The sequence below is a fragment of the Lepidochelys olivacea genome (assembly GCF_965140295.1).
Source record: "Lepidochelys olivacea isolate rLepOli2 genome assembly, chromosome: 6".
Taxonomy (NCBI): Eukaryota; Metazoa; Chordata; order Testudines; family Cheloniidae; genus Lepidochelys; species Lepidochelys olivacea.
In genome coordinates, this window is record NC_140416.1 from 73,697,803 (window position 1) to 73,723,634 (window position 25,832).

General features: G+C 36.1%; 1 protein-coding gene and 1 long non-coding RNA gene across 10 annotated transcripts in view; one reads left to right on the top strand and one right to left on the bottom strand.

The window, feature by feature from the left end:
* CDIN1 (CDAN1 interacting nuclease 1) overlaps nucleotides 1–25,832 on the bottom strand; it is a 255,758-nt gene that overhangs the window by 147,017 nt on the left and 82,909 nt on the right. For 5 of the 9 annotated variants that reach the window (XM_084631995.1, XM_084631996.1, XM_084631990.1 and 2 more), the window contains 2 exons: nucleotides 18,302–18,367; nucleotides 14,679–14,784 (listed from right to left, as the gene is read on the bottom strand). In XM_084631995.1, the coding sequence (XP_084488121.1) occupies nucleotides 14,679–14,784; nucleotides 18,302–18,367 (172 nt within the window). Of the gene's footprint in view, nucleotides 1–1,197; nucleotides 1,659–13,030; nucleotides 13,525–14,678; nucleotides 14,785–18,301; nucleotides 18,368–25,832 lie in introns of those variants that run through there. The other 4 variants (XM_084631992.1, XM_084631988.1, XM_084631989.1 and 1 more) reach the window with 2 other exon arrangements.
* LOC311522541 lies at nucleotides 1,144–23,548 on the top strand. The gene is made up of 3 exons (XR_014712161.1): nucleotides 1,144–1,213; nucleotides 3,531–3,608; nucleotides 23,263–23,548. It is a non-coding gene; the product is annotated as an uncharacterized lncRNA (long non-coding RNA).

Genomic DNA, 25,832 nt, shown 5'->3' on the forward strand with positions numbered 1-25,832 from the left:
TGTGAACCACCAGGAGTCACGAGAAGAAACTGACCACCACAGTTTTGGCTCAGCTGTCAGTAGGAAACATTAAAAAAGGAGGAGAGCCCATCCACTGGGGGTGCACTGGCTGGTGAGTAACATGCTTATAAACCTTCATCCATAAACAACGAGGGTAGGGGGAGGAAATTAAACATTTGTTAGAATAATGTCAATTTAGATTTATATATTTTATTGTAGCCAGTTTTCATCCCGATACACACCTGTGCACATATAAAAATTACCACTGAAAAACAATGGTCATCTCTTGGGTGTTTCACAGCAACGCTAACAGCATAAATCAAACTACAAAACAGTTTAAGGGAGGAAATAAAGACCATTGTGTGTACGTCTACACACACACCCCTCTCAAGACTTCGACTTGAGTGCTACGGGTCCTACAAAGGGGAATAAAACCATGGCAATCCCATGGAAACAGAGGAGAGAGGCAGCATGGAGGAAAAGAGAAGCAGTTTCTCTCACAATGGCATAGCACAGAGGGGCAGTTAGTTGCTAAACTCTGCAGGAGTGAAGAGGATGTGAAGAGAGGCATAGTCTGGCAATGGTACTATGGGCGACATTCTCCTCTGAAATCTGCATACCGTATGCAGCAAAAGGGTTAAGATTTATGCTACTTGTACTCTGTACATTATCAGGGTATATCTCACTTAAGCATTTCACCAGTGCACTTTGGGCCCTCCTATTCTCTGCTGATGGCATGTAACAGTCTAGTTTCCTCTTGGCTGTAAAGCTTTGGTCTAGTTTTGGCTATTGGGTTTAGTGTATGGGTGCTGTATGGTGTTGATGACCTGTGATATACAAGAGTGGATGATCTGGTGGTCCTTTCTGGCCTTAAGCTCTATGACTTCTTAGAAAAGTGAGAGAGTTGCCATGCCCAACCAGCCTTTGAATGCACAGTAGTGAGGAGAATGGTAGGCTACATACAGACAGAGCGACAACGTTCAGCAGGATGTTGTTTATCTTGTCCCATAGGTCACCGCCTAATGTTTGGAACAGAGGTTGTGCCATCTGCCCCTGCCACAGTTCTGCCAATGCCATTCACTTCAGGGCAGCATGTGATAAATTTTATCACCATCAAAGAAAAGCATTTTTTTCAGACAGCATTCCCCTGCCCCACAAGTTCTTGTGCTGAAGAGAAACACAGGGCTCTTGAATATTAAAAATTAAAGACAACGTAAGTACCAACAGTTTCCGGAATAGTAAATATTCTTCTATTGACATGGTCTGCCACTCTGATACAGTGAAAAATGCTATGAATTAAGAATCCCAACTTAATTTCTAAGAGAATTTAGCAAGACCTCCAATGTTATTTTAAAGTAATTTTGTTTGTTATTAATACATTTTGGATTGTTCCTGAGCCAGCACTTACAACTATAAAACTGGCAAAAAGAAGAGTTTCTCAACAAAGTGTAGTCATTTATTGAAAATGCACTTCTATGAAGTTGTTTTATCTATAAGAGAAAGTCCACTCAAAGACAGAAAACTTGCACGTAGAATCATTTGATGCTATGACAAAACAACTGGTCAATGTAAATGACGTCTGTGCAGTAGGGTGCGAGCAAACTGAATTTACAAAAATCTTCATAGGAAAGGATAAGACTGAGCAGGGGATCCTCGCTCTAAAAGGAGAACAAGTCAGAGTTACTTACAAACAACTACTTATCATATAGTCAGGTTATCTTGCATCTAGTTTGCTAAAAGCAATCTAGTTCAGTGCAGCTCTCAGACACAGAACTAATTAAACTTTTTGACTAATATAAAAGAAAAACATGAGCTTTCACCTTTTTTGACTTAAGTGAAAATATTATTGGTAAACATAAGGTATTTCATTCAAGAGGGAAAAGGTTAATACTTGGAATATATTCATATATAAATACATAATATCCTATCTAGATACCTCTGGTTAATAAATGCATCTAGTGTGTACACTCCCACACACTTTCATTGCTGTGAACAAAATGTCTATTAAATTATGCTGATCATTTTTGCATTTAATTGTAGTAAGACACCATTATATTACCAAATTAACTGTTCACCTAATTTTTGAGATGATAAACATAATGGGGCAGCAGATTTTTTTCAAAATTACAGAAAAAGTCAAATAATTCTAATTCTTTAAACACAAAAATGTACTCTAATGTATTACATCTAGCTTTTAAATTAAAAGCTACAGAGAATTAAATGTATGATTCATTGTTATGTGACTCAATAGTTTCAAATCACATACTTTTCCTCATCCTCGGTAATGTATTAACATTATGAAATTTTAAAACACTTTAAATTTCTTTGAAACAAAAAGTCTATTTTACTTTTTAATTAAATCTATTTCTCTAAAAGGTCTTTAAAGGCTCTACAAACTACCTTGCATTTTATTATTGCTGACAGTTATCTAAACCACGCTTGAATGCTCTCTTTATCCGTTAGTGAACAATTGAAAGATCATATGCTAAGAGACTTGTGCTTTCTCTTCTTCTTGCCCTGTAATTAAGGCATTTAAATACATTTCTTCATAGCAGTTAAGAGAGTACACTGTAAAAAATCATGAACTGAGACAATTTTGAGTTTAGCAACCACAAATACATACAACATAAATTTGTCTCAATGGTAAATATAAAAAACAGAACAAAAATACCCGCTTGAAATCACATAATAAATTTACAGAACGGATGGACTGAAAAGGTTTTGTTTAACTGTCTTAAGATATTTAAATGATCTATGGTAATTTGACAATACTACCACATTGTTAGCTATCCTACAAGGAAGGTAAACATTTATATCAAACACACATTTGTCAAGAATATTTTAGTTTTTAATAGGGTTTTTTTGCACTATAAAAAAAAATGGAGGGAGAGGTGTGAGGAGGACAACATGTGGATGGAAGGAATTACCATATGGTAATTACAACAAATCTGGTAAATGTATTATAATAAATATTTGCCATTATACATTTAGAGCAACAGACATATGCTTTATAAAATGTTATAACAGATAAAACAAACAGAAATTTGTGAAACTGCAGTTTTTCTAAACTGAAGAATTCTTGTATTAATGTACTGCACCCTTTTTGACACAAACATGTTATTAAGAAGTTTTTTTCACATTATGAAAGGAATTCAGCATGTATATGGTCAAAACATTTCTATATAGCAATTATATACAAGATGTAAAGTATAAAGTGTATCTTAGTTACAGAAATGCTTTAGGAAATATTCTATATGAATTTGAGATTAGTTGGTCATACAGCATATCCCTTACATGTAAATCTAGTTTCTGTGGCAGAAGTTCTTTATGTTGTTGTCTCAATCAAATGTTAAAAGATATGTTGTACTAAGTTATGTTTTTTCTTAAGACAGACGAGAATAAGAAAAATAATTTTTAAAAAGTTGTCAGCATGTTGTATTATGAACAACCTTATTAGTCCTTTACAATTACAATAGGTACCTCTGGACAAGATCGAGCAGACATGACAAATGCTTCTGACTTCTTTTTAGATCGAACCTGGAAGGTCATCGCTGAACAAACAGAATACTGTACAACTGGGGTCATAAATTGTCGAAGATGACAAAAATGTAAGTTTATTTTTTTGTTCTATAAAATAAATGAATAAGTTATTCAGTTTGGACTGTCCTTTTATCCCTGCTTGATTTTATACTTGAAAGAGATAGATAATTTTTTATACACGTGTCAATTTAACTTTTATATTATGTCCTTCTGAATCCAACTGACAATATTAGCATTGTCTTTCAAATAACTACTGCACTTTCTAAATGTAGTCTTCTGTATGGCTTTCTAATAAATTCTTATCTTTGTTTGTATTTGCTCACCATCATTAATTATGACAAAGCTGTAAATACTTTCAGAAAAAACAGTCCACAAATTTGGAATTTAATATTTTTTCTTTAATTTCATTTTTTAAAGTGTACAGGAAAAATGCTAGCTCAATTAATCTGGTCAAGAAAAAGTATATTTATTATTTCTCCTAACATTTTTATATTTTGTTTTTAGGATAATTTAACAGGACTGGTAGTTTTTGATTAAATTTAATTTGTGTGGAGCTAAACAATAACTTAAATTACTGGAACTGTAAACATATTAATAACTGTCACATTTAAATCTTGTGCTATACTTTTAAGGAGAAGTATATAGAATGAATTAGAGATCTGTAAACTCCTGATGGGAATTAGTAGTGTAAGACAAAAGAAAATGAAATGTTAACTGAAAAGAAAATAAGTTAGGTCAAATGAAAATGTAAATCAACAAGATTTGGATAGTACTCAGATCAACAGCTTTAGCTAATAAAAGTTCTAACAGATCAGTGACCATACAGTTTGAAACAAATATGAAATATGAATGACTTTAAAAGGAATAATATGAAAAGTACAACAGTAATCGGATATAAAATTATCAGAATTCAAGTGAAGAAAATTCAAACCGAAATGTATGATGGGCAATTATGTACCTATTTTGACAATTCTAAGTGGTCAAGTTTTTAAAGTATGACACAGAAACCTTAACCTATCTATAGATGAGTGATAAATGAGGCATTTTGTGTCATTACAGTCCCATAAATCACTTTCTTTAACTGCTGACGGCTTTTATCAGATCTAACCTTTTCAAGCTTCTATTAGAGTGCTAACATTTTCAACTTTGACACATATGAAATTTACAAATTCTGCAGCTGATTAACTCTGCACAGAAGCTCACTGCCATCATTGCCTTCTTCAAGTTGGGTTAGAGCTTCAGTGTCTCAAAAACTCTTACTCACAATAGGACAAAAATCTCAATTAATGTAGTGGGCTGTATTTCAAGGGTAGAAAACAGTTTTTCTTCTGAAGCAAATAAATGAAAGCATGCTTTCTGCTGTACTCAGCAATGTTCAGCAAACCTAAATAACAGACTGTTTGCAATTTAAAAATCATATGCATAAGAAGTAAAATCCATATAAAGATACGCAACACTTTAGTAATTGAAAGTTCGAAGAATAATTTTCTTTTACTTATCCTGGTTTTAAATTCTAATTAGAAATTTTATATTAAATTGATGAACACTGTTAGCTATTTGAAAAGCCACAACATAAAGAAATCAAACAAGACTATAATCATAACCTCTAGAACTATAAGCTAATTTTCATCATGGACCCAGTTATTATAGGAATGCACATCCTTTTCCATGGGAAACTTTCACTAAACTCCTTCTGAACTAAAATAAAAGGGAATTAAATGCCTTAAATCATCAGGCTCAAAACATGTATTTTCATAATTTATAATTACAAATGCGTAGTACTTTATATAATTCAGATATAACTTACACACACACACACACACACACTGAAACCTTCAAGGAAATACATTTACAAGATTTAATTGATACAGACGTTGAAACAAAGCTCAAGTTTAAAGAGATACTGTCTTTAATAATAATAGTCAGACTGAAGAAATCTTGATGTTGGTTGTGTGACCACAGGAAGCCTGGTACTTCAGATGGTATTAGTTTTGATAAGAACTAACTAGACATCAGACCTAAACAATGAAACCTGAAGAGACAGGCTCAGACCACGCAAATAGGAATATCTGCAGAGACCCTCCCGCGGCATATTGCCTCTTGTTGACAAACCACAAATCTTAGAAAAATAGTGGGCAAAGGACAACTTTTCTTCAGCAACATAGCGAACATAGTCAGTGGTTAAGGCCTATCTATGACAAATTAAAAACTTTATTTCACTAATAATGTTACACATCACAGAAGCTGTGCAGTTACTTTTTGACAATTCAGATGTAAATCCTGGAATGCATGTGAATATTCATGAGAAAGTCATATTTATCATTTAAAACAAGAGGACATGACTTCTTGGTGTTCATATCAAAAACCAGTGATGAATGAGGCCATGCTAATCAAAGACAAACCAAAACACACAGATGTTTGCTACTCTTGATTAAAAAAAGAAAAGACTAGTCCAAAAGAACAACGATATTGAAAATCTAAAAATGTTTATATATACACTAAAAGAAAAGGAGTACTTGTGGCACCTTAGAGACTAACAAATTTATTTGAGAATAAGCTTTCGTGAGCTACAGCTCACTTCATCGGATGCATCCAGTGGAAAATACAGTGGGGAGATTTATATACATAGAGAACATGAAACAATGGGTGTTACCATACACAATGTAACCAGAGTGATCACTTAAGGTGAGCTATCACCAGCAGGAGAGTGGGGGGGGGAGGGGCTTTTATAGTGATAATCAAGGTGGGCCATTTCCAGCAGTTGACAAGAACGTCTAAAGAACAGTGGGGAGTGGGGGAATAAACATGGGGAAATAATGACAGGTTTCAGAGTAACAGCCGTGTTAGTCTGTATTCGCAAAAAGAAAAGGAGTACTTGTGGCACCTTAGAGACTAACCAATTTATTTGAGCATGAGCTTTCGTGAGCTACAGCTCACTTCATCGTGAAGTGAGCTGTAGCTCACGAAAGCTCATGCTCAAATAAATTGGTTGGTCTCTAATGTGCCACAAGTACTCCTTTTCTTATTATAATTTGTTTTTATTGACATATTTCTGGGTTTTAGTGACACTTGCATAGTGTGTGCTCTAAATTTTACATTTCCTTATGGTTACATAGTGTAAATATAAATGTGTACTTGAGCACAAATACAACTTCTGAAGATGGCATGATGATGGTCAGAGAAGGGGACTGGGAGTCAGAATTCAGGGCTCAGTTTCTAGCTCTTGTAATGTCTGGCGACACTCAGCAATTCATTTAAACTTCTGTGTGCCATTTTACTCATATATAAAATGTATTAACCTATAGCCCCATCCCCTCACTCTCTCAGGGAGATATAGACCCTGATTCAGCAAGGTACCTTAGTACATATCTAACTATGTGCATAACCACACTGAAATCAATGGGATGTCTGTTAGGTACTACATATGTTTGTACAGTGTCTAGCCCAACAGGATCCCACCTGGGTGGCATACAGATTCCATCACAATATAAATGTTAAACGATGATGTTAATACCCAAGTGTTAAAGTTGGGAACATGCTTAAATATCTTGCTGAATCATGTACATAGTTTCCTATCTTCAGTGGTCAGCATCTCAGGGACTTGCCTAAGACCAGGAAGTATTTAGATACGATAGTTATAGGTTCAATAGAAAAACCTAAGGTAGAGAGTTAGAAAAACTAATCAGGTATCTCCTTCTGTTGCATGGAAACATAGGTCAACTGTATCTTGCCAGTGTGGTGTTCTGAGAAACTTAGATGAAAAGTACTATAGATTTTAAACTCGGAATTGGAGTGACAAAAGGAAAAAGTCACTGCAGGTTTTATGCAGAATCAAATCTTTTCACGCAGACTATGCAGTACTGTAATCACAGCTTTGTTTATGAGATTTACAATAAACACAATACTTAAATTCTGATCTGGTATGATTGATATGATCTCTACCAGCAACCTACTATACCCAATTAGATATCTGGTCCCTAATATTCAGTACAGTAAAGAAATCATGAAGGATTTATTAAAAGAAGGTCCATCTTATAAACTATTGAAAATTAAGGCCTAAACTGCTCATTCGAGTGTCCTCAACATAAACCACATTGCTGATATTCGCATAAAACTAACACCACAACAAAAGGGATTTTCTTTGCTGTGATGAGAGTATTAACATTTTTGCTATTATTAAAATGATGATCTTCAGCTGACCCATTAAAGACCAATTTCCACATCATAACACGTTTCAGTGATCTAATTCTTTCCCCCCTAACTTTTAAATGTTTTTTTTTCTTTTTCTTTTTTTTTTTTAAATCTTGTCTTGGAACCTTAAAAGGAATTCCTGGTTATAGAGATGCTGATGTGCTTAATGCAAAAATCTCAACTGCCTTCTCCAACCTAAAATAGATAATTGTAGCTCTGTGAAGGCAGTTTCTTGTGTTTAAGAAACCAGAAGTCCTCACACTCCATATTACCTCCCAGGGTATACCATAACGCACACATCTTCTATACATACTTCTCAGTTTCCTCATTTTTAACCTGGAAGAACCACTCTCAAAAAGACTGAAAGGTCATTTGAAGTCCATACTGACAATATATCTGCTCCTAAGCAAAAATCTCCAAGGCACAGGGAATTTGTGTAACATTAAATAAGACTGCTGTCCTTTAGCCAGGCACAGACCAACAAACAAACTTAATTTTACATCTCAAGCTGCACTTAAATTTTTCAAACCCGCTCAGCCTCTTGCTTTCACCTGCTTTACTTACTGTGAGAGAGTTCTGTCTGTAATCGGCTTTTGACTTTATTTTTTTCTTATATTAATACAAATAGTTTTATACTCCAGATATACTAATTTTAACATTAATACATAAAGGTGTGTTTATAAGACAATTCTTCCAACTTTTGGCCCTTTTTTGAAAAATTTACTGAAAGCCTAATATATTTAATATTCAGTAGCATGTGAGAATAATTTTTATGCAACTCTGATAGTTAGAAAGATAGATAACTCAATTATTAGATCATCTATCAAAATATTCAGATGTATAAGAGGCTACTAAAAAGATTGATGACTGAGAAAGTCCACTGATTCTCTAGCCATCATATTCACGCATTTGGCTAGACAACATTTTTCGCTGCCTTCACAAGCAAGCTTCATTACCCATCACTCCACTGAAAAGAGTTTATTATGAGGCTGCCATCTTGGCAAGACTATTATTTAGATGATAAATGTTCGGAAGAAAAGTGTGTCTAGATTTTTTTTTTTTTTTTTTTTTTTGGTGAGATGAGCTTTTTGACAGATAAAACAAACAGCATCTACATTTCTAATTAACTTAAATTTGGCAGTTACAAATACAGGTCAGTAAAGCTATGATACACTACTAGATTATTTTCTGTCTGAATTTTGTCCTTAATTTGTAAAATGTAAATTAACTAATTAGAGGAAAAGCAGCATTATTTGTGACAAAATGCTTCTGTTAGTTTTGTGCTCTTTGACATTTATCATCAACCGTATTCCTTTATTCTAAGTTCTAGTAGATGGATAATTATACTTATATTAATATATTAAGTTTTTAATCTTTGAAACTAAAATGAAAGTTTCAGTTTTTGAGAAAATACACCACATTATACAAATTGCAAGTACACTACATATTCTAAGCTTTGTTTTATTTAAAAAGTGTTCTGCTGTTTATGTACATGTGTGTAGTAGTAGTACACACAATTTTTCAGAAGATTATGGTATCTTTATTGCACACAGAGGGTGGCCAACAATTAACACAATTATGTTTTGCACATGTATACTACAAGTTCACGCTCCTTCCACACTCTCAACCCCCTGCCCAATTGTCACTTCAAATGGATTAGAAGCATTTACAGAATTACAGAGATGGGAGGGTGGTGAGAGAAGGGAATTTGGTTATTCTTGAGTTTCAGCAAGCAACCTGACCTTGTTAAATTAAAATATATGATGTAATAGTTTACGGAAGTATTTTTAAAGCTATTCCTAGGTAGATAAAGACTCAACAATAAGAAATACATTGAAAATGTCAGATATAAATGTCAATTAAAAATTACAAGGAGTTCTGAAAGGTAAGGTCTGTGAGGATTGACATTCTTTGACATAGTGGAGTGTCTGTGACCAGGCCTTTGGCAAACATAGCAGGATCTATGCTGTCAGCTCATATTGTACATAAAATTAGATGCTTGTCTAATCTGAATGAGAAATACCAGGGAAATTGGAGCTGAAGCCTTGCGGTAATGTATGTGGAAGCTGAAAGCGCTCTATCTGTACTACATGATAGTCTCTAGTGACATAACAATATCTGAAAGAGTGGAGAAAAATATAAAGAAAAATAATTCAAACAAAGATATATAGCACCCTGTATACTACTGTAAAAGCTGAGAATGCAATAATCCAGCAGTCAAAGGATAAATTCTAATCCATTTATAATGTAATCCTAATTTGAGATATATGTATAAAACATTTTATATAAAAAAATACACTGTAATTCATGTTTAATTGACATTTATCATTCAAATTTAAATTTTAATCTAAATGTTATGTGGATTTGTTCCCTCTTTGCTTTGGTAATGCACAAGTGACTTTTGATACAGAGTGAAACAATCTAAAATGATCCTGGAAATTAATACAACTGTAGTAGTTGTCAACACAAAATGTAGATATTTCTCACTGAAACCACATGTCCAACACTCTAAATCATCTTGTTAAGGATCAGACTATTGCCCAAAGACTGAAACAAATTCTTTTGGGCTACTTGTTTTGAACAAATCTTTGCACAAACTACATTATTAGTCAGAATATGTGTTGATACTTTTCGTAAATCTCATTAAACAATATGGCCACAACAAGAATATATGTATAACATTGCTGAAAATAAGGTACATGTGGGATCTTCCCTTTTATAAAATGTATATGTATGTTTGCATACACATATTGATTATTTTGTATGATCAAAAGGACAGATACTGATAATCTTGATTTCTTTACAAAGTTGGTTCACTGGTATACAGACAATTTTAAACAACTGGCTCTCCTTTTATTTTAGAATTGCCTTTTTTTTTTTTTTGTCTACTAATAAGACTATCTTCACTTCCTGCTATTTAAATTAGCAAACAGACAACTGACTTTATGAAAACTAAATTAATTACTCTTATAAAAAGAATATTTGAGTTGTAAATTGTTGAATGTACACTATTTTCTGTTTAGACAAGGATAATTTGGTTGAATAGTAAAAAGTGATCATAAACTCCAAGACCATTCATGTCCATTTTCTAAAACTGGTTTACTAATTCTGACAGAGGAGCCCCCAAAACACAACAAAACAAAACAATTCAACAACAAACCAACAAAAAACCAAATTCTAGCATGTGTGAAATTCTACAAGCATCAGATAGCTAAACTGACCCTAAGTCTCCCAGTGTTGCAGTAAGGTCAAAACCTTTCAGCATTGTACCAGTGTGTCAAAATATGTCAACAAACCATCATACTGCAGGAAGAAGAATGACCTTTCAGTTCTTTATGTTTGGGCTGCCAATGAAACTTTGGATAGTGGGTATGCATGAACAGTTTTCCTAGCTACTTGACAAATGCAACTCCCAAGCTTTCCTCTAAATCTGGTTGTCAAACCACTAGGTTTCAACTCACTGGTACAACTTTCTAAGCCCACATACTATTGGAGACTAGTGATGCTATTATAAAAATGCATGCTTTCAATATATCCGCAAAATAATTTGCCTTTACTTCAACGAAACCGATAAAATCATTTCTTAAACATTCTTTGGATGAACAGATGTCAAACTCTTTCAAACAACTTAGTAGAAAAAAGGATTATCATTCCATTGTTCCAATTCCTAGTTTTCTCTTGTGTGATAAATCCTGATAGTCAATTTCTAATCCATGAAACAAAAACCAAACACTAAATTGTATGTGATCTGAACTGAATCCTCTAAAATCCTACCTTTCTTATCAGTCATACGCACCTTTTGGTTCCAGGGGTATGAAGTTGTACTCCATATGCTTTATGGAAATATGCTTATGAATATGACATAACTGGAATATACTTTACGCTAAATATCCCTTGTATGGTGTCATTAGAAAGTTTGTAATCTACTAAGTGTGTTCATCCTATTTGTTTGCATGTATTATTTCTATATCTGGAGTTAGGAGAATAAGATCTAAACTTGTATCAATGATGTAAACATATTAAGTGGAAGCCATTAAAGGTGCTCCAGAAAAAATCAGTTGTATATTGCCTTAGTTACTTGAAAGCCTTCCTGTGAACGTGTGGGCCAGCCCAGGGGGAGTGGAGACTAGGGGTTTTACAGTGACATGAGACCATGTCACCTGATAATGAAATCCATCTTAAATCTGGTACTTTTCCATTTAGAACGAGGGGAGGGGACCCAGAGAGACAAAAGATTTCTACCTCATGCCAAAGCTATACAAGGGGGTAGAGCAGGACAAAAGGGGCTGCCAGTCATGAGAAAACTCCTGCTTATCACCTGAGATGTCTGCTGAAACTAGGAAGGACTGTACCAAGGGAAAGGATTGCGCCCAAACTAGGAAGGAGTCTAGTCTGTGAAAGTATCAGAGGGGTAGCCGTGTGAGTCTGGATCTGTAAAAGAAGGATCCTGGATCTGTAGTCTATGAAAGAAGCTTATTGGAACATCTCTGAGAGTGAGATATTACCTGTAATCAGTTTCTTAATGTATTAGGCTTAGACTTGCGTGTTTTTGCTTTATTTTGCTTGGTGACTTACTTTGTTCTGTCTGTTATTACTTGAAACCACTTAAATCCTACTTTGTATACTTAATAAAATCACTTTTGTTTATTAATAAACCCAGAGTAAGTGATTAATACCTGGGGGAGCAACAGCTGTGCATATCTCTCTATCAGTCTTATAGAAGGTGGACAATTTATCTATTTACCCTATATAAGCTTTATACAGGGTAAAACGGGTTTACTTGGGGTTCAGGCTCCCAGAAAGGCTGAACACTGGGTGCTGGGAAAGTCCCTATTAACTGAAGCCCCTGGGCTGAGTGAATCTTAGTTTCAGTGAACTGCAGAAGCGTGGTCCAACCTCTGGGTCTGTGCTGGAGCTGACTGGAGTGCCTAACTCAGCAAGACAGGAGTGGCGGGGCGCTTGTTCTGGCAGGTGGGTTGTTCTCAGTGGTATCCCAGCTCATCAAGTAACAGTCTCGAGGGGAATCTCTGTGACTGAACCCACCACAACGGACTTCAAAGATTATTTTCATTTTACCATTATGATTATTAGATGTAAACAGGTGTTTTAATATCAGGCTTAATTTATTAATTAGAAACAAATGTCAATTTACATTTCAAAAGTGTAGGTGTTACTTTAAAAATACTTACAGGAAATTTGTTCTTATTTATTCATGTTCTCTTTTTACATATAAGCACAGGACTAAAGACATTTAGATTACAATTAAAGGGGGAAAAGAATTCATTGGAGGGAAGACTTGCTATTCATATTCAAACAGAGAAGAAGAAATGCTTCTCTCATTATGTGGAATTATCATTATTCTAATATCAGTGTCAAAGAAGACATTTTGCTAGTGTCTTCTTCATATAGTAAAGTTACTTCAGCTAATAACAGTGTCAAGTTTTCTCCTGGGACTCTCCATAAATTGTATTACAGAGTCTCGAGATGCAGTATCCAGGCTTGCAAATGATGGAAAAAGTAAATTGTTATATTTGACTTTACATGTACTTGCAGCAAGTCATCCACGATACACTTACTAATTGTTATTTAATCGGTCTCTTGTTGATATCTATGTACTTGTTAGTATACTGCAGTAGTGTCTACTAATGTTGATATAACGGATTGTTACAGTCCTTACACAAAGTAACAATGGAGTCTGTCCAGTTTCTTTAATCAAGGTGGCATTACATTCTTACTTTACAGAATAATCAACCCCAGACTCGGTAATGGGACTTCTAGATTTCTTCAGATGAACTGAAAGTATAGCACAATGAAATACAGCAATTTTCAATATTAGCAGAATTTCAAGCTGAAACAAAGCAGTATTATTGTTACAAAAGTCCAATCATCCTAATTTTGGCAACAGAACCTTAAATGTGCTTCACTTCCAACACAATAAGAAATGTTGTTCTCACTATTTTTACTATGTCAAAATGAACAGGTGCCTAGTTAATATATATAAAACAAAAATAAAATACTATCTGTTGATTGACAGGTCTAAATAAAGGGGTGCTTCTGCAGGTGACACCAGACTCAAAAGGTCGAAATTATTCTGAAGTGTTTTACTACACCTCAAAACTAGATAGGCCAGATGCCATGTACAGCACAAAAATAAATAATCACTGCAACTTCCTTTCTGCAATGGTATGTTTTATTGCAAAAGGCGAATTTAACTCAGTGAGCTGCTAATGGTGAGGACTGTTGTAAGGATAATAGTGAAGGAAAACCAAGAACTACTTTTACTAAACATTCTTTAAGAGAAAATATCTTTTTATCCTAACAACATGTTGTCCCCTCCATATAAAAATTTTGTGAAGTATAAAGTAATTGTTTTTCTCTAACACTCATGCAGCTAATTATTCCATCTTCTTTTCCTACCAAGTGTGTTATCCATTTCCTTATGAATACAGAGGAAAAAAATGGCCATAAACAACAGTCACTGGACAATCTAATTCCTAACATGGGGAGCCTGCTTGTTATACAATCTAGATTGAACTGGGTTCACTGTAATCTGATGTCTTGGCTGTCTTACAACTATTGAAAGTCTTCACAAATACTATGGATAAAATTTCCCTCTTTATCTTGGAGAAATGGAATTGAGATGCTTCGTTCCTCTCGCAAAACAGTTGACTACAATTTCTATTACGGTAATTATATCTTTAAGACAGACATAGATGATTTTAAATGACAATCATTACGAGAATTTGAAACAGATATTCATGCATTTTACCTTGATTCAGGAACTTTGATTCTAAAATGCAATACGTTAGACTCCCAGAATACATTTGACTCACATGGTTTAATGAAAAACACACAAATAAAAATTACCACCATTTTTTCCAGGTACAGAAATTCTTATGAGCTTTTAACTTAGTACTCATCTATGAAGAAAAATAATGGAAACCTACCTATTCCAGTAGCTCCAGAACTGGTCTTGCAGATAGGCCTGGTGGCTACATTCATCACCAAATGAAGCTTTGCTTTCAATCCAGTGAATTATATGTCCTTCAACAGCTAGGGGACAAAGCATTACTAATATAAAATGAATGCAAGCTCTGAAAATCTGACGACAACAAAGATTTGTAAAGTTCTACATTAATCAAAGCTACGATATGACTTATACTTACGGCACAGTTGTATACTTGTAAACCATCTTTCAAACATTTGCAATGAATATTTTTTGAAACAAAATCTAAGAACCACATAGTAGTGTTTACCTACAATTCTCTCAATTTAACTTTAATTACCGTGTGCTCCAAAAGTCCTTCGAATGCACTTAAGCCAGTACAAACAGTTACTCAATGAAAAAGGAGCCAAAATACTGAGGACAGAAGTACAGCTATACCCATTTCCCCCTTACTCTCCCTAATCTTAGGTGTCAGGAAAGGGGCTGGAAACACCTGGTGAATGCAGGGGCACATAGGCGAGCTACTGTAGCAGAAACTTTTCAGTGCTGTAGGTTGGGGTAGGACAGGGAGCAGACAAGCAACAGAAGCTCACCCCACAGTGTTGAAAATTATGAACCGTACATACATATATATTTCTCCCTTTTCTCTTTGGAGTCAGCAGACACTGTACCTTTGTGGGGATGTGTTCTGTGCTATTATGTAGGAAGGATATGTCAAAGAAGTGACTTTTCCGTTTTACTCCGAAGACACTGCAGTTCATGGTGTCTTCCAGGAGCAACCTTCCAACCTGTGCGCCAGTCACCATGAGAGGCCCATCTCCTGCACAAACAAGGTTTCACTCCTGAGGTTGACCAATTTTTCCAGTGGGAAGTTATGCCTATATAAGATGAGCCAGTCTCCCTCCGGGTAACCTGGGACACTGCCATGGAGGGCTTTGAAGACCTTTCTATCTGTATAGTTTTCTATAGCACCTATCACTGTGGTGTTTAGCTTACTGTAGTGCCTAAGGAATGAAACATCAAGTTTGACTTGGGGTGATGTGCTCTCAGAAGTTTGTGCTGCAAAGCCAGACAGGCTCTTGTATTCTACATCAATTATAGAATTTTAAAAAGTTTGCCTTTTTATATCTAAGTAGAAAATCACAGTTACAAGTATACATGCATTTCCATAACCTTGTCGAAGTCTGATAAGAGGGGGAGTTATTTGTCTTCCTGCCAGTCATAGATGGGGGTAAAAAAGGTACTCTACACAGCTACTGGGATACCTAGAGGCAGTGAAGCGTACAGACAGTCAGCAAATCCATGGACTGTTTTAACCAATCAAAAAGGTGATGTTCCAGAGCTAGTAAGCTTTCCAAAATACTTGCCTTTCCCAACCAACATCTCCTTTAGCCTTCCAATGTTTGAACTGCAGCCAGTTGCTCTTCAGTTCATCACAGCCAGGATGTTGGATTGCTGGGAGATGGTGATGTTTGTGTTTGATATGAAAGAGATTAATAGCTAGATATTGTCTGTTTTTTGCTAGATTTTTAGTCAGTGCTGTTTCACAATCTTCTTAATAGGTTCAACAAGACTGGTGAGATGACAGATCCATGAAACTGCACAGGTGAGAGCTTTGGAAGTGAAAAAGTAGGTGTTCATTGCAACTTTATGAGTGTGGCCTGACAGCATGTAATTAAGCCATCGTAGAGTAATCCTGCCAAGTGTCTGTGGTGGGACAGCAGAATATCATGGTTGAATGTATCAAATACTGTGGAGAGGTCCAGTTGTTTGAGTATGGATGCATGGCTTTTGTCCATGGTCATCTATTAGTGCCACCAGCGCCATCTCTGTTCTTGAAAACTGAGTGGGAGGAGTCCAGAACACTGAAAATATCTAGGTGGAGTGGAAGATGTCCCTTTGGATCTTTTCAAAATGCTTTCTCATAAAAGAGTGATTTCATAGTGGAGAAGAATGTTGTGTTGAGTGATTATACCTTAAATACTGGCGAGGTAATTACATGATTTAGAGTAAATGATGATAGATATCTCTCATTGAAGCAGATGTTGACAATTTTGCTAGTAAGAGTCTTAGAAGCTTGAATCACCAAGAAGGGCAAAATCTGAGTCACAGATAATGGCTCAGTTCTCATATAGTGCTTCCATGAGTTCGTGATTTTCTCTGAAAAATACATTGACATATAGTTGAAAAGGGAGGTGCCAGATTCTGAAATTGAGTTGAATAACTCTTCTTGGTTAAGGTGGTGACTCATGATTCAGCAGCTGCTATTATGGAGGAAATAGTGGGGTTGCTGGTTTGGTCAGCAGGCCTAGTGGTCTGGGCCTGCTGCCACAGTCTCTCTTTTCGTCCAGTGTGTCTGGGATCCCTGGATGGGGTTCTACTGGGTCAGCTTCCTTGTCGGTAAACCCCTGGCTCTGCCCATCCCAGAGCTAGGTGTAGGGGATTCTAAGATGAATAGGGGGACTAGGGTCCTCTGCTCTGTCTGGTCCAGGGCCCTGAAAGTATGACAGCATGGGCTGGCCTATGCTTGGTCCACCTCTAGTTCACCTTTCCTTGGGTCACTTGCTATCCCATCCAATTTCTCAGTTTGGGGTATAGCTGCTGTTTGGTTATAATCCTTTGCGCCAAACTCCCAGTCTCATGTCTGATGCAGGCAACCCTCTGGTGCCCCTGAACATGATTCTCCCTGCCTCTAGGGTGATGTCTTGAAGGAGGAGGAGGAGGAAAGATTCACAGTAAGACCTCCTCAATAAGAGCTCTTTTTCTGCCTTTCTCAGGGAAGTGCTCCTGCTAGAAATGGCTTCTCTCCTCCCCCATGCCTGAGTGGCTGGAGCTCTTTTTATACTGCTCCTTTTCCCCAGGAGCATATTCAGCAGTGCCTGAGGGGTGTAGCTTTCCTGGCCCAGTACTGTTTCAGCCTTTTCTCTGCCTCAGTGTGGGGTTTGTAGACCCCCCATAACAGAGAAGACAAAATTCTTACTTTTTCCATGGAATAGCTGTTAAGTCTGAGAATTCCTTGTGTTTGACTATCTAGATGCTTATGTGATCCTCATCACCAGTAGGATGGGAATGCTAGAACTTATCTATCAGTTTTTCTCCACTGACACAAAATTTTCTTTCTTCCTGATTCTTCTCGGTCAGGCTATTAAGTACCCATGGAGATCTGTGGGGGCAACGAGGAGAATGTGGATGCCAAAATGAGGCAAATGAGTGGTTTCACTGATTTGCTGGATCTTCCATTCCATGGCCTTTTGGTGGGGAGGCATTACCCGTAAAGATGTTTTGGAGTTTTACTGGGTCTATGAGTTTCTGGGGATAGACCATTATAAATGGTTCTGATCTCAGCCTCAGATGGTGGTCAGTTCAGGTTTGAGGTACAGGGATGTTACTTAAGCCCCCCGGCTTTCCAAAAAACACTTCTTACAGTTATCGAGTTACTACTGCAAATCCCTAGAAACAATATTTTATATTTGTAATGTATAAAGTAAAACATGCATAATATACTATAATATTTACAGTAATATTTTATAATATAATCTAGTTTTTACTGCCTTATCATTAAGTAATGTTAACATTTTAGTATAAACACAATAAATTCTAATAGAAAAAGCTTTAAGGACTTACCTACTGGCACTTCTAAAATAAAATCTGGTGTTTTGTCATAACCCTTTGCACGAAGCTGTTCTTCAGCTGCATAGAGAACAAATACTATTGTTTATAACACTATTCTATTAACCAGACAGCAGTATAATTAATTTTCTTTTAAATAAGAGTGCAAGAATTACTAATGCAGTCATACATATCTTTCATATGTATGCAATGCTGTCTCAGATTAAATGAACCTTCTTAGCAAACCTGAAGCATGGATATAAAAATGCTTCTTTGTCGTCTCTGCATTTTTATGTCTTCATTATAAACATCATTAATTCAAGCTGTCATACAGTACTTTGTAACTGAAAAACTGTTCAAAATAAAGAAATATATTTGCTTATCGAAAGAAGAATCTCTTCACATTAGAATTAACCTGAACAGCTTTTTACTAATGCCACAAATGTACATATTCTATAGTTGCTTTCTTATTTTATATTGAAGACTGACTAAAGTTATTACAAAACTTTATCTTCCAATTGGAAAGCTATAAAAGGAAAGAGAAGACACAGATTTTTATTTCTCTTGCATTATGTAGAATTTGCCAAATTTTACAGTTCAGTAGTACATACATTTAAAAGTACATTATCTTCAAGAGTTAAGTCTGTTTGTAATTCTGTATCCTTTGTAAATACCAAAACTTCTTTTAAGCAATATCTGAAGATTTTCAGAACCATGCACAGGGAGCAAGCAAGACAAAATTGTGGAGGAAAAAATCAACCCATGCCTTAAAAAGAAAAAAAAAACAAAAAACCTTTCACTACTGTCTAGGTGTTGTCCTTGACTTCTAATGGCGTTAGATTGGTATTCCTGAAACACCATTTCTCCATTAGATTTTGGAGTGACCTGGTCATTCAATTCCAGACATGGCTTTCTGTCTTCACCCAACCTCAACTAATTGCACAACCAAGTAACAAGGAAGGCTGTGTGGACTCTTAACATCTACTGGCTGTTGACATTGTCATGCATCCCATTCGCCTTTCTGCATCACCTTTGATTAAAATTAATGGCCCATTCCCACAACTGGGTAGCTTATTTCCAATCCATTTATCAGCCTAGGACAGTGGTTTCATGGCAAATGTTCAGAACTCTGTTTTAGAACACTTTGTGCATATCCTGAAAGGTCAGCACTTTGAGATGAAAGAACATTTTAATGACAAGAACAACGTTTAGATTTTTAAGGATACATTTGTTAAAGGTTGTGAAAAACAAGAGTCTGAAGTTAATTTTTCAGCTGCCGAACTAGAAGTTATAGTAAAACCTCACTAATTTGCACTAAGACTAGGATATCCATTGGGGTAGTTATGAATTAGTGTGTAAGTAAACAACCAAAAGAAGGGGGAAAATGCACAACTAGATGTACTTCATTCATTTTGACGTGTACTAATAAGTGTACTCTAGTACAGGGGTCGGCAATCTTTCAGAAGTGGTGAGTTGAGTCTTCATTTATTCACTCTAATTTAAGGTTTCACGTGCCAGTAATACTTTTTAGCGTTTTTAGAAGGTCTCTTTCTATAAGTCTTTAACATATAACTAAACTATTATTGTATGTAAAGTAAATAAGGTTTTTAAAATGTTTAAGAAGCTTCATTTAAAATTAAATTAAAATGCAGAGCCCCCCCGGACCGGTGGCCAGGACCCGGGCAGTGCGAGTGCCACTGAAAATCAGCTCGCATGCTGCCTTTGGCATGCATGCCATAGGTTGCCTACCCCTGCTCTAGTATATTGTAAAAATAAGTGTTAGTAATACAGCACCTCACTATAGTGACGTATCAGCTATTAAGCCTTGGTAGGTGTTATAGAGCAAAAGCTAGTGTTTTTTTTTTAACCCAGATATAAAATATATGGATGAGAGATGGGCAGATTAACAAAGCTTTACTTTATGTTAATCTCTGAAACCCATTTTGAGTCACACCATAACAACACGATAAATCAATATTCTGAACAATTTCTTCATCCTGATAGGAGTGAAGAATAGGATAACCGTTGCCTACTCCTAACTGCTGATTCTAATGATTGAAAATAGTTAAAAAAGAGGCTCGGATGCTTTGGTTAAAACTTCATTCATCTTAAAACCGCAGTATTATTGAACAGATTTGACATTAACCAAAGAGAAAATAATATTAGACTGTATCTTAAGATGTATTTTAAAACTTCATATCTGCACAAAAAATAAAAAAATCCCCATACTAGGCATCAATATGTTAAACAATAAAAATACCATTTATTTAAATATTTTTGGATGTTTTCTTCATTTTCAAACACAACACAGAATACAAAGTGTACAGTGCTCACTTTACATTTATTTTTTATTATAATATCTGCACGATAAAAATAAAAGAAATAGTATTTTTCACAATCTAATACAAGTACTGTAGTGCAAATCTTTATCATGAAAGTTGAATTTACAAATGTAGAATTATGTACAAAAATAACTGCATTCAAAAATAAAACAATGTAAAACTTTAAAGCCTACTAGTCCAATCAGTCCTACTTCTTGTTCAGCCAATCGCTCTGAGAAACAAATTTGTTTACATTTAGAGGTGATAATGCTGTCTGCTTCTTGTTTACAATGTCACCTGAAAGTGAGAACAGGTGTTCCCATGGCACTGTTGTAGCCAGCGTCACAAGATATTTATGTGCCAGATGCACTAAAGATTCATATGTTCCTTCATGCTTCAACCACCATTCCAGAGGACGTGTGTCCACGCTGATGATGGGATCTGCTCAATAATGATCCAAAGCAGTATGGACTGATGCATGTTCATTTTTATCATCCCAGTCAGATGCCACCAGCAGAAGGTTGATTTTCTTTTTTGGTGGTTTGGGTTCTTTAGTTTCCGCATCAGAGTGTTGCTCTTTTAAGACTTCTGAAAACATGCTCCACACCTTGTCCCTCTCAGATTTTGGAAGGCACTTCAGATTCTTAAACCTTGGGTCAAGTCCTGCAGTTATCTTTAGAAATCTCACATTGGTACCTTCTTTGTATTTTGTGAAATCTGCAGTGATAGTGTTCTTAAAATGAACAAATGTTCTGGGTCATCAAATGAGACTGCTAGAACATGAAATATATGGCAGAATGCGGGTAAAACAGAGCAGGAGACATTCAATTCTCTTCCAAGGAGTTCAGTCACAAATTTAATTAACGCATTATTTTTTTAAAATGAGTGTCATCAGCATGAAAGCACGTCCTCTGGAATGGTGGCTGAAGCATGAAGGGGCATACGAATGTTTAGCACATCTGGCACGTAAATACGTTGCAATGCCTGCTACAAAAGTGACATGTGAACGCCCGTTCTTAAGCGGGCATTATCCCCCATAAATATAAACAAACTTATTTGTCTTAGTAATAAATTGAAAGAAAAAAGACAACCACTTAACACACCTTAAACCTTAAGTGAGCTTATATAAATATTTTAAATATATACCATAATTTCCTTTATTTATATCTTTATATACTGATGAGATAATCCCTTCTAGAAATGCTAAAATTTTGTATTTGACAGCACAAATTACATACAGCTTATTTTTATTTTTTAAAAGGTAACCTGAAGTCTATCATAGGTCATGATTCATTAAAAATTAAGTCTGATTTGCGTGCTACAGAAGTTTATACAAGGCCACAAAAATGAATCATTTGGGTCGAAGGATTCTTTAGTGAGTCATCTAGTCCATTCCCTTGTATCATGCCAGGATTGATTTCATTAAACATACTTGTTAGATGAGTGTCAAGTCTAGCCTTGAATTTTTCAGTGAAGGTGATTCCACAAGCTTCCCAGGCAGATTGTTCCTGTACTTAACAGTTCCTATAATTATGAAAAAAGAAAAGAAGTACTGATGGCACCTCAGAGACTAACAAATTTATCTGAGCATAAGCTTAAGCATAAATTTGTTAGTCTCTAAGGTGCCACAAGTACTCCTTTTCTTTTTGCGAATACAGACTAACACGGCTGCTACTCTGAAACCTATAATTATGAATTTTTTCTCGTATTTAATTTCATCTTCCCAACTGCAGCTTAAGCCTATTACTACTAGTTCTGCCCTTATTCATTAGCAGGAATAACTGGCCACTGACATTTTCATGACATCTCCTTTTACATATGTAATTAGTTATTCCTGCCCTCAGACATCTTTACTCTAAACTGAAAAAGGTCCACTACTCTAAACTCTCTTCTGTGTCATATTTTCAAATGCTTAATGATTTATTATTCTCTTAAATTTCTCAAATTTGTTCAAGATGTCCAAAATACTAACCTGTGTGTAGTAGGTGCTATACAGTGTGTAATTACAATCCCCTCCCCCCAAAAAGAGGTTAAGTTAAAGAATTTATTGTTAAAAACAACAAAAAACCCTTTAATTGTATATTTAAAAAAATTTAGGGTATGTGTATACGGGCTCACCCAACCTTAATGGACTCAGGGAAGGAGTGGGAGTCTCTTATGGACAGTCCTCGACAGGGATCTGTCCTTGTGCCACGAGAGTGTCCCTTACTCTCATGGGAAGCCCTGCAGAAGAGTCTTTGGGCTTAGACATGGAGGGCTCTGCTTCTTAAGCACGTGCTTAGAAGGTCACTGTTCATTTGGTTAGGCCAATGTACGGCGGTCTTCTTGGCCTGGATCAGAGAGGGGCTTCATAGCCTTCCCCATTAAGTATTTTCTAAGGCAAAGCTCACAAGCTTTGTGAGTACTCTGTGGAACAGAGCGACAAATGCTGCACTTTGCTGAAATGTGTGTCTCACCCAGACAGCAGTGGCAGCATTGGTGTTCATCACTGATGGAGTAGGATCTAGGGCAGGCAATATAGTTTTTGAAACCCAGAAGTCTGGGCATAGTTTCTGACCATGGGGAGGGAGTCCCCGATCCAGGGAAACAAACCGCACTAACTACACTTAAGACTAACTGAACTAAGTTAAAGAATAACTATTTACAATCTTACAGGTTTTCTGAAAGGCTGAAGCAAGAGAAGACACTGGATTCTGACTCAGACTATGTAGCGGTAAGAAAGAACTGATAGGCCATTGATCTGCACTGCTTCTTTTACCCTCACTTGGGAGGACAAGGAGATCTACTGCACACGTATGGGCCAACAAACACTGCTTGTTAAAATCTCTGGACTCATGTGCATGTTGAACATACACACCCACATGTGGAGTACATACAGGGACCAACACTCGAAAAAGAACTGTGTATTTTTTAAAAAATTCAGAAACTTGGCAAATTTATCATTAAGTTCACTGCACCAACTTTAACATTGCACCATATTCCTGCCCACCATCTTCAGGTGGGAGACCTTCATGAGATGCCACAAAACTCAAGTCTATCCCACTGAGTAATGAATTAATTCCCACTGTTTGGTGTTTAATTGTTCGCTGATATCATCTGTGCCCACCATTCCAGTGGATACACACAGTATATTGGGGAAAAGGGCAGTAGGGAGATGCAATGATCAAATCTCTTCTCTGCATTGGAAAGGTGCCAGGGGATTTGAGACTTGAAACATGTGTTCTTGGTATCTGCAACCTGCACAAGATACGTGATTTATAGGGGACACCAGCATCCTGCCTGTGCAACAAGCAGGACCCAGATAGATTAAGCAGAAGAGCAGGAGACGCACTGTATGCATCTTGTGACTTGTGGGTACATATGACTTGATGACTGACTGGAGGGAAAATAGTGGGGCAGGAAAAAGCTGGCAGCTGCATGCCTAAGTAAAGCCACACTCAGATGTATGGATCAGTGACCAATGTGTAGAGTGGACTAGATGAAGGTAAATCTCTGGACTTTATGTGGAGGTCAAAACGACAAACAGGAGAGAATCAGTGTAATTTCAAACCCATAAATAAGGTTAAGATTTTGTCATGGGTATTTTTAGTAAAGTCAGGGACAGGTCGCAGTCAATAAACAAAAATTAATGGAAGCCCCATGACCTGTCCCTGACTTTTACTAAAAATACAACCGGTGGGGGAGGGAGGGCTAACAGTCAGAGCCCCGCCGAGGGCTGACCACTGTGCACCTCTCCAGCTCCTTCTTCTGCAGTGGGGGCAGACAGCTTCTCCAGCCCCGCTGCTCTGGCAGGGGCTGAAGCCAAAAAAGTCAGAGGTCCATTAAAGTCACAGAATCCATGACCTCCATGATAAAATCATATCCTTACCCATAAATAATACAGCATATTAGGTTTGTGGAAGATGTGGGGGAATGTTGTCTCTGATTCATATTTGAAAGGTAAGCTGAGGTATGTAGTTTCTGGCCTGCTGGAAGAGGATTGGCTGGATATAGGGTCAGGGTATATTGTCTCAACATTAATCCCCTTAATGACATTTTTTGTTTCTTGTTTTTTTAAGCAGAAAACTAGTTTTGTAAGCTCATAACTCAACAATGGCTGAACAGATTAGAACAGTATTTTATAATTTATGTTCATGAGTCACAAGCTCGTTGGTAGAAATTATAACCTCCATGAAGCCCTGACTGTGACCCCCCAAAGAGGTAAAAAAGAAACCAAGTAGGTAAAATGTTGGTTGCAAAAAATTTGACAAAAATTGCATGTTTCAGCAGTCATGAAACTTTTTGACTAATTTTGCCATTATGTAGATATTTGTTTGTGATAATGTTTGTGCCTTATGTTCCCTATAGGCAATATGGTCTAACTAATGGAGCACAGGACTGGTGATTAGGAAATCTTAAATTTGTATTTCCACCTCTGCTACTGCCACTTGACACTTCGCACTCATATAGCCCTTTACTAGCTATACCCATTTTACAGACTGGAAAAAGAGCTATTTTGTGACTAATTTAGTGGACTGGGAGTCAAGATATGATTCTAATCCCATTTCTAGCACGGATTTACTATGTGACTTTGGGCATCTAATGTAACATATTATTTTGTAGGACTGAGGGCTGGCTTATAATAAATGCTGTCTTATATCTTAACTTTGGCATTATTCTAACTCCACAGCGGTTGAAATGACTATATTAATTGCCTCACTTGGTTTGCTTATAGTACTCCTATTAATATAACCAAGAAAACCCCAAGAAAGTATGTGCCTTTTTTGTGATAGCATAGCATTATCCAGTTTATCAATTTAAAATGATCAAGTCCTTCTCTTTAATAATTACTGTCTGGCCAGTAATCCTTTGGCTCTATATTTGCATATAATGATTTAATCTTATTCTACTGATTTCAGTTCATTGTTTAATATGCCAATATTGTGCTGTATTTTAATTATTTCTCAACTGCTCGTGATTTCTTCACCTATTCTACTCATCCATGAATATACACAACCCATATACTCTTCATTTCATCCTTCAAATTGTTAATACAAATACTGGTACTTAAAAATATAGGACTCACTTGCCTATTGGTACCACCAAACAAGTTAAAAAAAGCAGTATACATTTTTTAAGTCATACAAGAGAAATGTAAAAAAATGGAAGAGTCACTGAAATGATCATTTAGTAAAGAGTCTTAAAAAAAAAGCGGCTTTATACACAAGTATGAAAAGTAGCACCAT